The sequence below is a fragment of the Schistocerca americana genome, chromosome 1 (genome assembly GCF_021461395.2).
Source record: "Schistocerca americana isolate TAMUIC-IGC-003095 chromosome 1, iqSchAmer2.1, whole genome shotgun sequence".
NCBI classification, from domain to species: Eukaryota; Metazoa; Arthropoda; class Insecta; order Orthoptera; family Acrididae; genus Schistocerca; species Schistocerca americana.
This window is the reverse complement of record NC_060119.1, coordinates 1,151,962,704-1,151,975,675: the sequence shown is the minus strand read 5'-3', so window position 1 is coordinate 1,151,975,675 and position 12,972 is coordinate 1,151,962,704. Positions and strand designations below refer to the sequence as shown.

The window sequence follows — 12,972 nt, the reverse complement described above, 5'->3', positions numbered from 1 at the left end:
GGTCAGGGGTCTACAACCAACAGGGTACAAGGCGGCCCCACCTCAACGGACTGGCTACCATGCTGGATATCAGGCGCAAAGAAGTCCACAGTCATCGTCGACGTAGAAAGTGACATTGCATAGTGCATGGTGGAAAATGCACCCAGGAAGGTGTCCTCGGCCAAGAGATGGAGAATGAGCGGGACTGAAATGCGACGATGAGGTAGTGGGCTAAAGATCTCAATGCACGATGGACACAAAGCACCATGTAAGGGGTCTTTCCCCAGTTGGCTCGCTCTTCGGGAAAATTTTGAAAAATGGTGGTCAAACCCTTCAGGGGACCATCACATAATGGCTGAAACATGTGACTCCTTTTAGTCACCTCTTACGACAGGCAGGAATACCTCGGGCCTTTTCTAACCCCTGGACCCGCAGGGGGTCACATACAAGATGAATGTTTGGTCGCTAGAGCCCTCCGGCATATAAGCTACTTACTCACAGACTGCAGAGCGCCAATGAGACCTGCATCACGCAACTGCTGAGGTCCTTTGGATACACCAGGTTTTGGCTGAAAATCCAGTACATAATGTAAGTACATAATTAAAAAAAATAGAAAAATATACAAAAATGGACAAATTCATAAACGAAGACATAGAAATGATGCCTGTTGTAGTTGTAGATAAAATAGGGGAAAGACAATCATTCACCTATAGCTGATCAACGCATGGAGTGCAGAAACACGTAACAAAAAACAGAATTTGCAATAGCTTTCGAGCACTAGCTCTTTTTCTAGCATAAGTACGCACAGACACCCACACACTCTGCACACCCATTTCCATGGCAAGACTAATTACTGATACCTGATTATTAATGGAAATGGGGAGGGGGCATGGTAGGATGCAAGGAGGGGGTAGCAAGAAAGACATAGAACTTTGGACCGATCACTCCACAACCAGACTATAAGACACAAATAGTACAGAGAGTACAGCAAAATGAGATGCAGGAAGTGGGAGATGGGGGAGAAGCTGAGGGGGAGGGGGGAGGGAGAGAATGGTGAAGATGAAGAGGTAGAATGAGGGGAAGAGAATGGAGATGGTTGAAAAGTGGAGAGAGGAAAGTGGGAGCAGGGGGTGGGGAGGGGGAGGGGTGAGGGGGAGGGAGAGGGGGGGAGAAAGGGAGAGGGAGGGAGGGAGGGAGGGAGGGAGGGAGGGAGGGAGGGAGAGAGGGAGAGAGAGAGAGAGGGGAGAGAGAGAGAGAGAGAGAGAGAGAGAGAGAGAGAGAGAGAGAGAGAGAGACTGCCCGTATGGGGGTGGGGGGAAGAGTAGCAGGAGAAGGCAGTGCACATTCTGGAAGGAGTAGGGGTAGTGTGGACAGAAGAGAGAAGAGAAAGGTAAGGTGAGGCAGTGGGAACATGTTAGCAGAGGTTTAGGCCAGGGGATTGCAGGAGTGGAGCGTATGATAGTGAGGCAAATCCTGTCTGCATAGTTCAGAGAAACTTGTGCTGGAAGGAAGAAAGCGAATGACCCGCATAGTGAAGAAGCTGTTGTGAAGCATGTTCAACAACTTGCACAGTTCTGCACCAGGAATTACACATTTCAGGTCAGTGTGTCCAGCCTGCCCAGTACACTACACTGAAGATCACCTTCCAATTTAGCACTCAAACAATAACACGGTGTCTGCTCAGTTACAAACAGTTATAGTGACAATATGTAGACTGCCAAGAGACTGCAAACTTCTTTAGATTTCATTGTATTAGGTTTATGTTAGGAAATCAAGTGTCATTTATTATTTCTTATTATGCTGCCATATTTCTGTTACAGGGCTGCCCTGTCATACAAGTGTTTAGTTATCAATCATGCAACTGACCATCTATATGGAACTATAGCAAGGAATGGATGTTTGGGCTGAATTAGTAGTAGCATTCAGTTACTACATTCACAGCACAAGATTTCATTTATTAGTAGAACGTCTTGTCTATAAAAGAGATTACTTGAGATGGGCTACACATGAATATGATGCTCCAGTATGTGAGATCCATATACGGTCAAACTAACTGTAGGCACAGAGGTTACTCATGGACAAATGGTACGAATGATCATACTGGCATGATTCACAAGAAAATATAATAGAAATAGTGGAATAACTTGGCAAATCTGGCAGCAAAATAATTATATCCTGAAAAAAACACATCAAAACTTATCTCTCTAGAAGAACAAGAACATCACAACAAACAAAACAATTCTGTTTTATTTACTATACGAGCAGATAAGATTGCTTTTGAGGGTGAAATAACAATGAGTAACTGAATGAGGAACACTAACTTAAAAGCATATGTTGCCTCCCTTATCCCTCATGATCTACATCTGCACCTACTCTGAAAAAAAAGAAAAAAAAAAAAAAACCAACTCTGCAAAATGCATGTCAGAGGATACATACCATTGTACCGGTTATTAGGGTTTTTTCCCATTCCATTCAAGTACGGAGCATGGGAAGAATGATTGTTTCAGTGCCTCTGTGCATGCTGTAATTAATCTAATCTTGTCCTCACGATCCCTATGTAAGTGATACATAGGAGGTTGTAGTATATTCGTATAGTCATCGTTTAAAGCCAGTTATCGAAACTTTGGTAATAGACGTTCTTGGGATAGTTTATGTCTATCTTCATAAGTCTTCAGTTCAGTTTCTTCAGCATCTCAGTAACACTCCCCCACAGGTCAAACAATCCTGTGAACATTTGTGATGCCCGTTTCTGTGTATGTTCGATATCCCCTGTTAGTCCTATTTAGTATTAGTCCCACACACACTTGAACAATATTCTAGAATGAATCACACAAATGATTTGTAGGCAATCTCCTTTGCAGACAGATTGCACTTCCCCAGTATTCTAGCAATAAATCAAAGACTACCATTTGCTTTACCGACAACAGAGCCTATGTGATCATTCCATTTCATGTCCCTACAAAGTGTTACACCCATGTAGTTGTATGAGTTAGCCGATTCCAACTGTGACTCACTGATCATAATATCAGTGAGTCATAGTATACTAGGTTTTTTGTTTTGTGAAGCACACGATTTTACACTTCAGAACATTTAAACTAAGTTGCCAATCTCCTCACCAATTTGAAATTTTATCAAGATGTGACTGAATATTTATGTAATTTATTTCGGAAAGTAATTCAATATAGATAACTGCATCATGTGCAAAAAGTCTGAGCTTACTATTGACATTGTCTGCAATGTCATTAAAATACAACAAGGACATGAAGGGTTCCAACATACATCCCTGTGGTACGCCTGAAGTTACTTCTACATCTGATGATTACTCTCCATCCAAGATAACATGTTGTGTCCTCACTACCAAAAAGTCCTTAATCCAGTCACAAATTTCACTTGATACCTCATATGATCAAACTTTTGACAATAAGCATAGGTGTGGTACTGAGTCAAATGCTTTTCGGAAATCAAGGCTGCATCTACCTGACTGCCTTGATATAAAGCTTTCAGTATGTCATATGAGAAAAGAGCAAATCAGGTTTCACATGACCAGTGTTTTTGGAATCCATGCTGGCTGGCATGGAGACACCATTCTGTGGGGGATGTGTAGTGGCACAGACTCATAGGACACTGAAACTATTGAAAAAGACATCCTGATGTGCTGCAGGGCTTAATACGGGAACCATTTCATTTTATAAGGTATGTAAATGACCTTCCAAGTACTCATGATAATACACCGTTCATCACCATTATATGCCGTGACATATCTGTTCAAAAAGAGATGACCTCAGAAAACCAAAGTAATGTACTTTCAGCCTTGTGTATCAAATGAACAAAAGGTGAGAAATGAAAATCTGCTCGACAATGTTTGCAAGTTTTTGGGCAGCTGACCTCGGAGTACCAAGTTGATTATGTATTGTATGTAATAAATTAAAATCAAGTCTATATGCTTTGAGGAGGCTAACCTCATATCGAAAGTCAAAAACATCAAGAATAATATATTTTGGACTTGTGTACCCTTTTCTATCATATGGTATTATATTGTATGGAGCAACATATATACACATGAACAGAGTATTTGTGTTACAGAAGAAACCTCTGATGATAGTAGCTACCATCAAAGACAGAATCTCATCCAAAGATCTAGTTTTAAACTTTAATATTATGAAGGTCTATATTGCAAACAATTACAGCAGTAAAGGGGAGCTGAAAAATTACTAGCAGAAATACAGAATTTCATGCTTATAATACAAGAAATAAGGAAGATTTTCATAAAGACTGGAGAAGACTCGGACTGATGGAAAACGGACCACCTATCAAAGGAGCCACGTACTGGATCTCCTTACCCAAGGAACTCAAAAAGTTCTAAAGTTCTTACCTTCACATTTGGGTTTTGTGTGATTTCCATAAATTGCTGAAGGCACATGCCACGTTGGGCTCCTTGAAAGGGTATGGCCAATTGCCTTCCCAATCTGAGCTCATGCTACATTTATAATGACCTTGCCATCGATGGGACATTAATCCCTAATCTTCATACCTTTTTATGGTGCAGAATCTTGTGGTTTTGAATGTACTTGCTTCCTGTCATCATTGTGTACCCTGCTTGTACCAAGACTTGTCAGCCGAGGTTACCTTTTCCCACATTTCAAGTCCCAAAGGTTGTGTTCCTACAGTCACACTAATCTCAGTGTTCCTTCCAGTGCAGTGGCAAGAGGTACACAGTGGGGTGACTGCTTCCCTACTCTATAGTGAGGTGGTGCTTCTAAGAGGTACCGGTTATCATTCACTGTTGCTGTCGTCCAGCAAGGCACTGCTGAGTGATCTACCATGCTGTTTGCACAGACACATAACAAGAAATGAGCTTGCATCCAGCTGAGCTGCAGTAGCACAAGGTAACCTTCAGAATCCTGTAACGGGACTACTTGCCTTAACACACATGCATGATCTGCTTCATGGTACCATCTTAGAGCCATGCTTAATTTGCATGACTACTAAATGATTGATGGTTTCCTATTAACTGCAGCAGGTAACTTCAAAGCTCTCCATATAGTACAATCATATGGGGTATCAAGTGAAATTTGGGACTGGACTGGGGACTTTTCAGAAGGGAGGAGGCATCATGTTAGCTTGCATGGACAGTCTTTGTCAGGTGTAGAAGTGACTTCAGGGCTGCCCCAGAAAAATGTATTGGGACTCTTGCTGTTCAGGTTGTATATTAATGACCCCTGCACATAATATTAATAGGAACCTCAGATTCTTGCAGATCATGCAGTTATATGTAATGAAGTACTGTCTGAAAGAAGCTGCATAAAATTCAGTCAGATGTCGATAAGATTACAAAGTGGTGAAAAGATTCGCAATTTGCTTTAAATGTTTTTAAATGTAAAATTGTGCACTTCACAAAATGAAAAAGATGTAGTATCCTATGACTATAATACCAATGAAACACTGTTGGAATCGGGCAACTCATATAACCTGGGTGTAACGTTTTGTAGGGATATGAAATGGAATGATCACATAGGCTCTGTTATCAGCAAAGCAAGTGGTAGACTTTGATTTGTTGGTAGAAACCTGGGGAAATGCAATCAGTCTCCAAAGGTGATCACTTACAATCACTTGGGCACCCCATTCAAGAATACTGCTCAAGTGTGTGGGACCTGTACCAAATAGGGGATATTGAAAGTATACAGAGAAGGGCAGCACAAATTGTCACAGGTTTGTTAGATCCATGGGAGAGTGTCACACAGGTACTGAAAAAACTGAACTGGCAGACTCTTGAAGATAGCCGTAAACTATCCTGCAAAAGTCTACTAACAAAGTTTCAAGAACCAGTTTTAAATGGTGACTCTATGGATATACTATGACCCCCTAATATATTACTCACATAGGGACCGTGGGGATAGAATAAGAATAATTACAGCACACACAGAGACACTCAATCATTCTTCCTGCGCTCCATATGTGGCTGGAACACATAGAAACCCAAATAAATGGGAGAACAGGATGTTCCCTCTGTTATGCACTTTGCGGTGGTCTGCAGAGTATGGATGTAGATGTATGGTGGGTCTTGCTGTAATAATGGAATGAATATACAGGGTGTCCCATTTATCTTGACCACCCTAAATAACTGTTTGTCCAGATGCATATTACAAAATGTTTCAAGCAGATGTTCCTTAGTCGTCAGGGGGACATCAATCAGCATGATTGCCTACATTGTAGCTTTGTTTTTTTACAAAGGTATGAACAGCAGTACGATTTTTTTAAATGACACCCTGTAGTTTTTATTTGGTAATTCATTTCCTCTCCTAAAGACCTATTCAAAAACGTAGCACAGTGTACCATTCACTGGAACACAACGTCACAACGTTATTAATTACGTAACACAATGCTGACTTTGAGCCCGGGATCACAAACTCGTCCACTTACTGGAATTGTCAGAAAGCAAATGAAAACCAAGTAAAAACTTAACACAAAATTGACTTTCACTCTCTTGTTCCATTGCCAAGGAGTAGAACATTCAAAGGTGCTCAAAGTTGTGACCCTGGACACCGATACACTGGTACACTTGTTGAATGAAAGTATTATCTACTGCTTCCAGTGTTGCCTGCTGAAGAGAATTACAGGCAAGCACAATACGTTCCTGCATGTCCTCTGGAGTTGTTGGAATATCGCGATAGACAATGTCTTTAATGCATCCCAAAAGAAAAAAGTGCAGAGGATTTAAATCAGGAGACCTAGCAAGCCAATTAACTCTTCCTCCTCGACCAATCCATCTGGCAGGATACCTCCAGTTCAGAACACGACGTGCATGCAAATGCATTATGTGATGGACATCCATCGTGTTGATGCCACACAAGCATTCTGGTTCTTAGCGGCACTTCAGCCAGAAGAAGAGGAAGAATTTGTCTGAGGAAGTTGGCACAAGTTGTGCCGTTTAGACTACTATTGATGAAATAAGGGGCAATAATTGTAGTACCAAGCATCCCACACCAGATGTTAACTCTCCATTGACACTGATGATCCACCTGTCTAAGCCATCGTGGGTTGTCGCAGGAAAAATAATGCACGTTTCTTGTATTTACCTGTCCTTTGTTTGAGAAGGAACATTCATTGGTAAGTAGAACATTTGAGAAGAAGTTCGGATTGGCGAGGATTTGCTGCTGTGCCCACTAACAGAACTATACACGATTCTGGATATCATTCCCATGCAATTCTTGATGTAGGTGTACATGGTAAGGATTGAACCGGTGACGCGTAAGAATACGACGTACACTGGTTTTAGGAATGCCAATCTCGTGTTAAGTCGTCATGTGCTCACATGTGGATTCATAGCAATGGAAGCGAGAACAGTAGCTTCAGCAGCTTCATCTGTGCAAGTGCTACGACGATTGCGTTGTCTTGGGGGGTTGAAACTTCCCATTTCCTGAAGCGTCGCAACAAGACGAGAAAATATCCATCAGGAAGGTGGGTTCTTGTCAGGATATCACTCTCTGTAGAGTTCCGCTGCCTGTGTAGCATTTTGCATACCTTCAACAACAACAACAATAAAATAAATATTATGTCGATGCAGTTTGCAGGAAGGACAGCCTTTACTGTATGCCTACTCTACACAACAGTATTTAAAAAGACTGAACTACTGTACTAAATGTACCCATATATAAGAAAACAGTATTGCAATTACTGTTGTGCTAACTTACATTCCCCATAGATGAGTAGCATTTCTACCTTCCCTTCATTGGTGTACAGTCTACTCACACAACTCTTGAACTGACGATGGTTGACGGAATCACAGGTGTGCACTCTACTTATGTTTACATTTTTGCTCTGTCAATGTCAGCACGCAGATGTGTTCCATTACCCCGAGTACCTACACTAAGCGCTGGGAGTGTCAATGTCAATGTTGTGATATGTAATTAATAACATTGTGTTTCAGTGAATGGTACACTGTGATACATTTTTAAATAGGTCTTTAGGAAAGGAAATGAACTATCGAATAAAAAATACAGGGTGCCATTTAAAAACGTCATACCGCTATTCATACCTTTGTAAAAAACAAAGATAGAATGAAGGCAATCATGCTGACTGATGTCCTCCTGACTGCTACAGAACATTTGCTTGAAACATTTTGTAATTTGCATCTGGACAAACAGTTATTTAGGGTGGTCAAGATACATGGGACACCCTGTATATAGCCGTATTTTCATCCTACTTCTGTATTAACCGACTGTAAAATAACTGCTGTACTGAGCTCTGAACTAACAGCAAAAGAACTAATACATGCGGCAGATGTACGCTACAAACTAAGTGTACGTCAATCTCCAATTGATGATATGAAAAATATCTTTGACTAATTTAAGTATGTACTTTTTGATTTTCTCAAGAAAGTATGTTATTTAAATGACGATACAGCCAACACTAAGAACATTATGGACATTGTATGCAATTATAATGTGGTAGTGAAAATAGAGAAACCCACCATAATGACAGAGACTAGAGGGGGGAATAAAAAGTAAAAGTTCCATTTAGTGAACACTATAGTTGCAGGCCATTTTGCTGTCAGTATTGACATCAGTGAAATGGGAGATGGAAAGATACGCGATTTTACAAAACATATTTAATAAACAAGATGCTATAGTTTAAAAACTCCAAAACTGAACATCCAGATTATGATCAAAATACAAAGTGGAATCATTTTTGTAATATATGTCACTTTTGTTATAGCACTGCCAGTTTTATACACCCAATTGTAGACACAGCAAACAACTGTCTCACAAAGGATGTAAGCTAATTCGAAAAAGAAATAAAATTAGGCTGTATTGTGATCTTTACAGTGGGAAAAAAAAAAAAAAAAAAAAAAAAAAAACTCTCAACTTTACAAACAACGTCATTTTACTAATATGTTTATGTAGATACACTTATCAGAAAGAGTCTTCTGACAATTTGGAAGTGACACTAATATTGACTGTAAGCACATACCCTGCTGTAGCTTTGATATGTTGGTAGCATTGTTAGTTAACTACTACTGCAACTGTGACCTTCCACATACCTTTCAACCACCTATCTCTCCTTGTAACAATGTGTTAGTTCCTCAGTTTCATGCATTGTCTTTTTGAGTAGAGGTGTGTATTCTAGTGCCTGGGTAAAAAATACCCCGTGTGTGTGATAATCCAGCCACTGCACTTTGGGAACTGATTTCAGATTTGAACACGATAAAAGACATGGCATCTCCTATGTAGAACACTGGGCGAATGAATATGGTAATGATTCAGAGGATGCGGATATTGAAGAGACTGGCAGTGTTAAATTTCTGTGATTACAATTTGATAATAAAATCAGTTGGGAAAGGCATACCACAGAATTGCTTAAGCGCTTAAACAAGTCTGTATTCACAGTGAGAATGATATCTGATGTAGGAGATATAAATACAAAAGAACTTGAATACTTTGCTTACTGTCATTCTATTGTGTCATATGGGATTATATTCTGGGGTAACACATCAAACAAAAGTTTTTAGTGCACAAAAGTGTGCAATAAGAATCATTTGTGGTGTAAATTCAAGAACATCATGTCATGTAGAAACATGTTCAAGGAACTTTATATATTCTACCCACTGCTTCTCAGTATATTTATTCCTTAATGAAATTTGTTGCAAGTAATATATGTATATTTCCAACCAATAGCTCAATACATATTATTAGTACTAGGAAAAGAACAATCTACATAAGGACCTACAATCACTTTCCTTGGTCCAAAAAAGGGGTCCAACATTCAGGATAATACATTTTCAATAAATTGCCAGCAACCATAAAAAACTTTGTTTCAGATAAAGTATGATTTAAACAGGGCTTGAAAGATTTTTTGATAGGCAATTACTTCTACTCTATAGGCAGATGAATATCTTAACAGAGACTGTTAGGCCAGCTTAAATAAAAATGTCTGTTAGATTTCAGTTTTGACAGCACTTGGTTACAATAGTCAAGATTAGGTATTTTGTGTATGATAAATTTATTAATAGTGCATAACAATGTTTCATTCTGACAGCATACTATTCTGTAAATATTAGCTGTTCCAGTTTACTGTATTGTATTCACCTATTTTGACAATCCCCTAACAAATGATCAGGGTAGTAAGTATTATATTCAAATGTTTTATGTTATACTTTCTAACATGTTTCACACCCATGAGAATCACGTCATTATGTGGGTCTAAGGAACGAACACTGAATCTAATCTATACAGCAAAGGATGGCGCTCTGTGGGAAAAACATCTGGAACACCAAGAAATGCTTTCCCTGACTTATCAAATCTGCTGTGAGGTCCATCATTGGGGTGGCAGTGCCAAGACAGAAGAGAGTTAGATCATCATCTGGGAGATGTGAGGTGTATCCCCAACAAAAGGACCAAAAAACCAAAACTACACACAAGACTTGCTGTACGTTAATATGCAAGGAATGTTAATTTTCAGTTTGCAACGAATTTATTGGTTATGATTTTGATTACGTAGAGAGATTTATTTTTGTCATTATGACAACTGCATGTTAACATCTTCATAGCCATTAAATATACCTTTAAAATACTCTAATGTTGTTATGTATACATGTACATTCCAATTTCCTGAACAGTTCCATGGAAATATTTTTTTTTCTAACTGGGGTAAAAAACACCCCACACCATAAAAATACATGTGTGCACTTATAGGTTATGACAAGGCAGATTTAAATGTCATATTAATACTGAGCCAATTAGAGATAAAGCATTAGTTTAAGTGGAGAAGACCTGTCAAAGTACTGCTGCCATGGTCTTTTAAAGAATTATGCTGACATCCATTTTAAGTTATTTGGAAAGGAAGGTTGGAGCTTCAGGACACACTAATTTCAAGATCGTTAGACACAGAGCACCAAGTTACTTGAAAAAGAGCCACAAAGCAAATAAGTGAAGGAATATTTCAGAACTGATCCTAGTAGTCACCTAAACCAAACTTTGGTTTATTGTTCATATTAAAATGGTTGTTAACCTGTCCAGAAAACAGACAGACATACTAGTTTCTGAAATCAGTATAAAGTTACATGAATGCTTGGTGTCAAGAAGTAGATATGACTGGCAGCCACCCATTGTAAAAGGAAGGGCAGTGACCTTTTTTTTTTTTTTTTTTTTTCAAAGTAGCTGCTTTCTTACTCTCTTCATATAAAAAGGCAATGTTCCAAATCACTCAGTCACTGACTCATCATTGCCCTGCCCAAAACACTAAGGACAGAAACTTGAAATTTGCCGAGAGTGTTTGTCTTATACTGCAAGCATTGTTTATGAATGGATTTTTTGATATTCCATCCCTAAGGGGGGTTAAATAGGGGATGAAAGGCTTTGTGAAAATATATTGCTAATAAGGCATTTTTGAAGCTAGAACTACAAAATTGGTATTTGGCTTTTCGGTCAGAAATAAAAAAATACATGATTCAGCATTTTTGGAAATTCAGCTGCTGAGGGCATTCAATGGGAGATGCATTTTTTAAAATGAAAGTATCCCATTACGAAACCATTTTCAAAGCTAAATCTATGAAAATTGGAATTTCGCTTCTCATTTAAAACTTTTAAAAAATACATGTTTCACTCTTTATGGAATTTCAGGCCCTATGGCGGTGAAATATGGGATGAAAGATTTATATACAAATATTTCATTAAGTAAGCAATTTTGAAGTTAAATCTATGAAATTTTTTGTGTGTGTTCTCTGTTTGAAATAAAAACACGAATGACTAAATGCGTGTAACGTGAAGCACAAATACAAAAATCAATACCGTATGACCTGTCAGGAGCTTGATCGCTGCACCTTTTCAATATAGTTCTATCATCTTAATCAACGAGACGCTGCTGGTGAAGTGATACAGTGTCGAAAATTTTGACTTGAATGATCAGGTAAATGTTTGACACGAACTACTCTTGAGGTCACTTATTAACATGCCTTCACACTCAAATTAGTAACAAATATCCTGTCTATTGGTCTGTGTGCTGCAATGTGGGCCTTATACCAATGGAACAGAGCTGAAGCAATAAACATTTTAAATTAGCTACGATAGCACAATGTGGGATACCGTAAGTGACATATACAGAATACCAAAAACTAAAGAAAAAGACATTATTTTTTCGTCTTTAGATACGGTATAGGCCGCACGCCAGAAGCCATTGCTTAGCCTATCATTTTTATAAGTCATCAATCAGTAGAAATATCTTACATCGCGATTTTTATGTATACATTACATAAATTATTTGACGTCAGATTGGCAATACTATAAAATTAGCTCCCTGCCACTCACTTTCCGACACAACTTATTAGCAGACCATCATTGTGCGATCGCAAAGAAAAAAAACAAAAATAATATTCTAAAGCCTCCAGTAGATGGCAGACTGTTTCAAAACGGCAACAATCAAAATATCTGACTGCCGTAAACAACTTACCTGTCCTTTGTTGAAGGGAACGCCAATAACTGATACTTTCTGAGTGAATACTTTTTGGGCGAGTCCTCTTTTGGTTTCCAGCAGAGTGCTGAATTTAAAAACAGTCTTCGCAGACGAAGTCATTCTCATAAAAGATGCCATCTTTCGAAAGCATCCAGCAGGAGCTACGAACGGCACAGGACTGAGAAGGCGCTGCTGGCCTTATGATGACCCTCTTATCGGAACCTGACAGATCGCCCCCAAACAGTCACCGTTGCCGATCGCACTGGTCCTTATAGATGTCCGTGCGCCTGTTTACACAACAGTTGCTCTACTGTCGAACTCCGATGACCAGCGGCCAACTAATCGTCAACACACGGCACACACGCAGCTGTTTGTCCGATTACGACACCAAATATTTCAACAATGAGTGAATGACCAGGAAAACTGTCTATATCGAATGTTTTGTACACATTTGCCGTGAAGAACCGTGTTTCCTGCTTTTTCGCTGCCCAATCTAAACAGGCCACTCAGTATCAGAATTTTACTCGCTGAATGGGAAGTACCATA

At 39.2% G+C, this 12,972-nt stretch overlaps 1 protein-coding gene across 1 annotated transcript in view; it reads right to left on the bottom strand.

Annotated features, from left to right (window-relative positions):
* Window positions 1-12,738, bottom strand: part of LOC124551430 (arginase, hepatic) — a 69,605-nt gene extending 56,867 nt beyond the window's left edge. The window contains exons 1-2 of the mRNA XM_047126440.1: window positions 12,424-12,738; window positions 475-547 (exon numbers count right to left, since the gene is read on the bottom strand). Coding sequence (XP_046982396.1) covers window positions 475-547; window positions 12,424-12,564 — 214 coding nt within the window. The 5' untranslated portion in view covers window positions 12,565-12,738. The remainder of the gene's footprint in view (window positions 1-474; window positions 548-12,423) is intronic.
* Window positions 12,739-12,972: the final 234 nt, after the last annotated feature.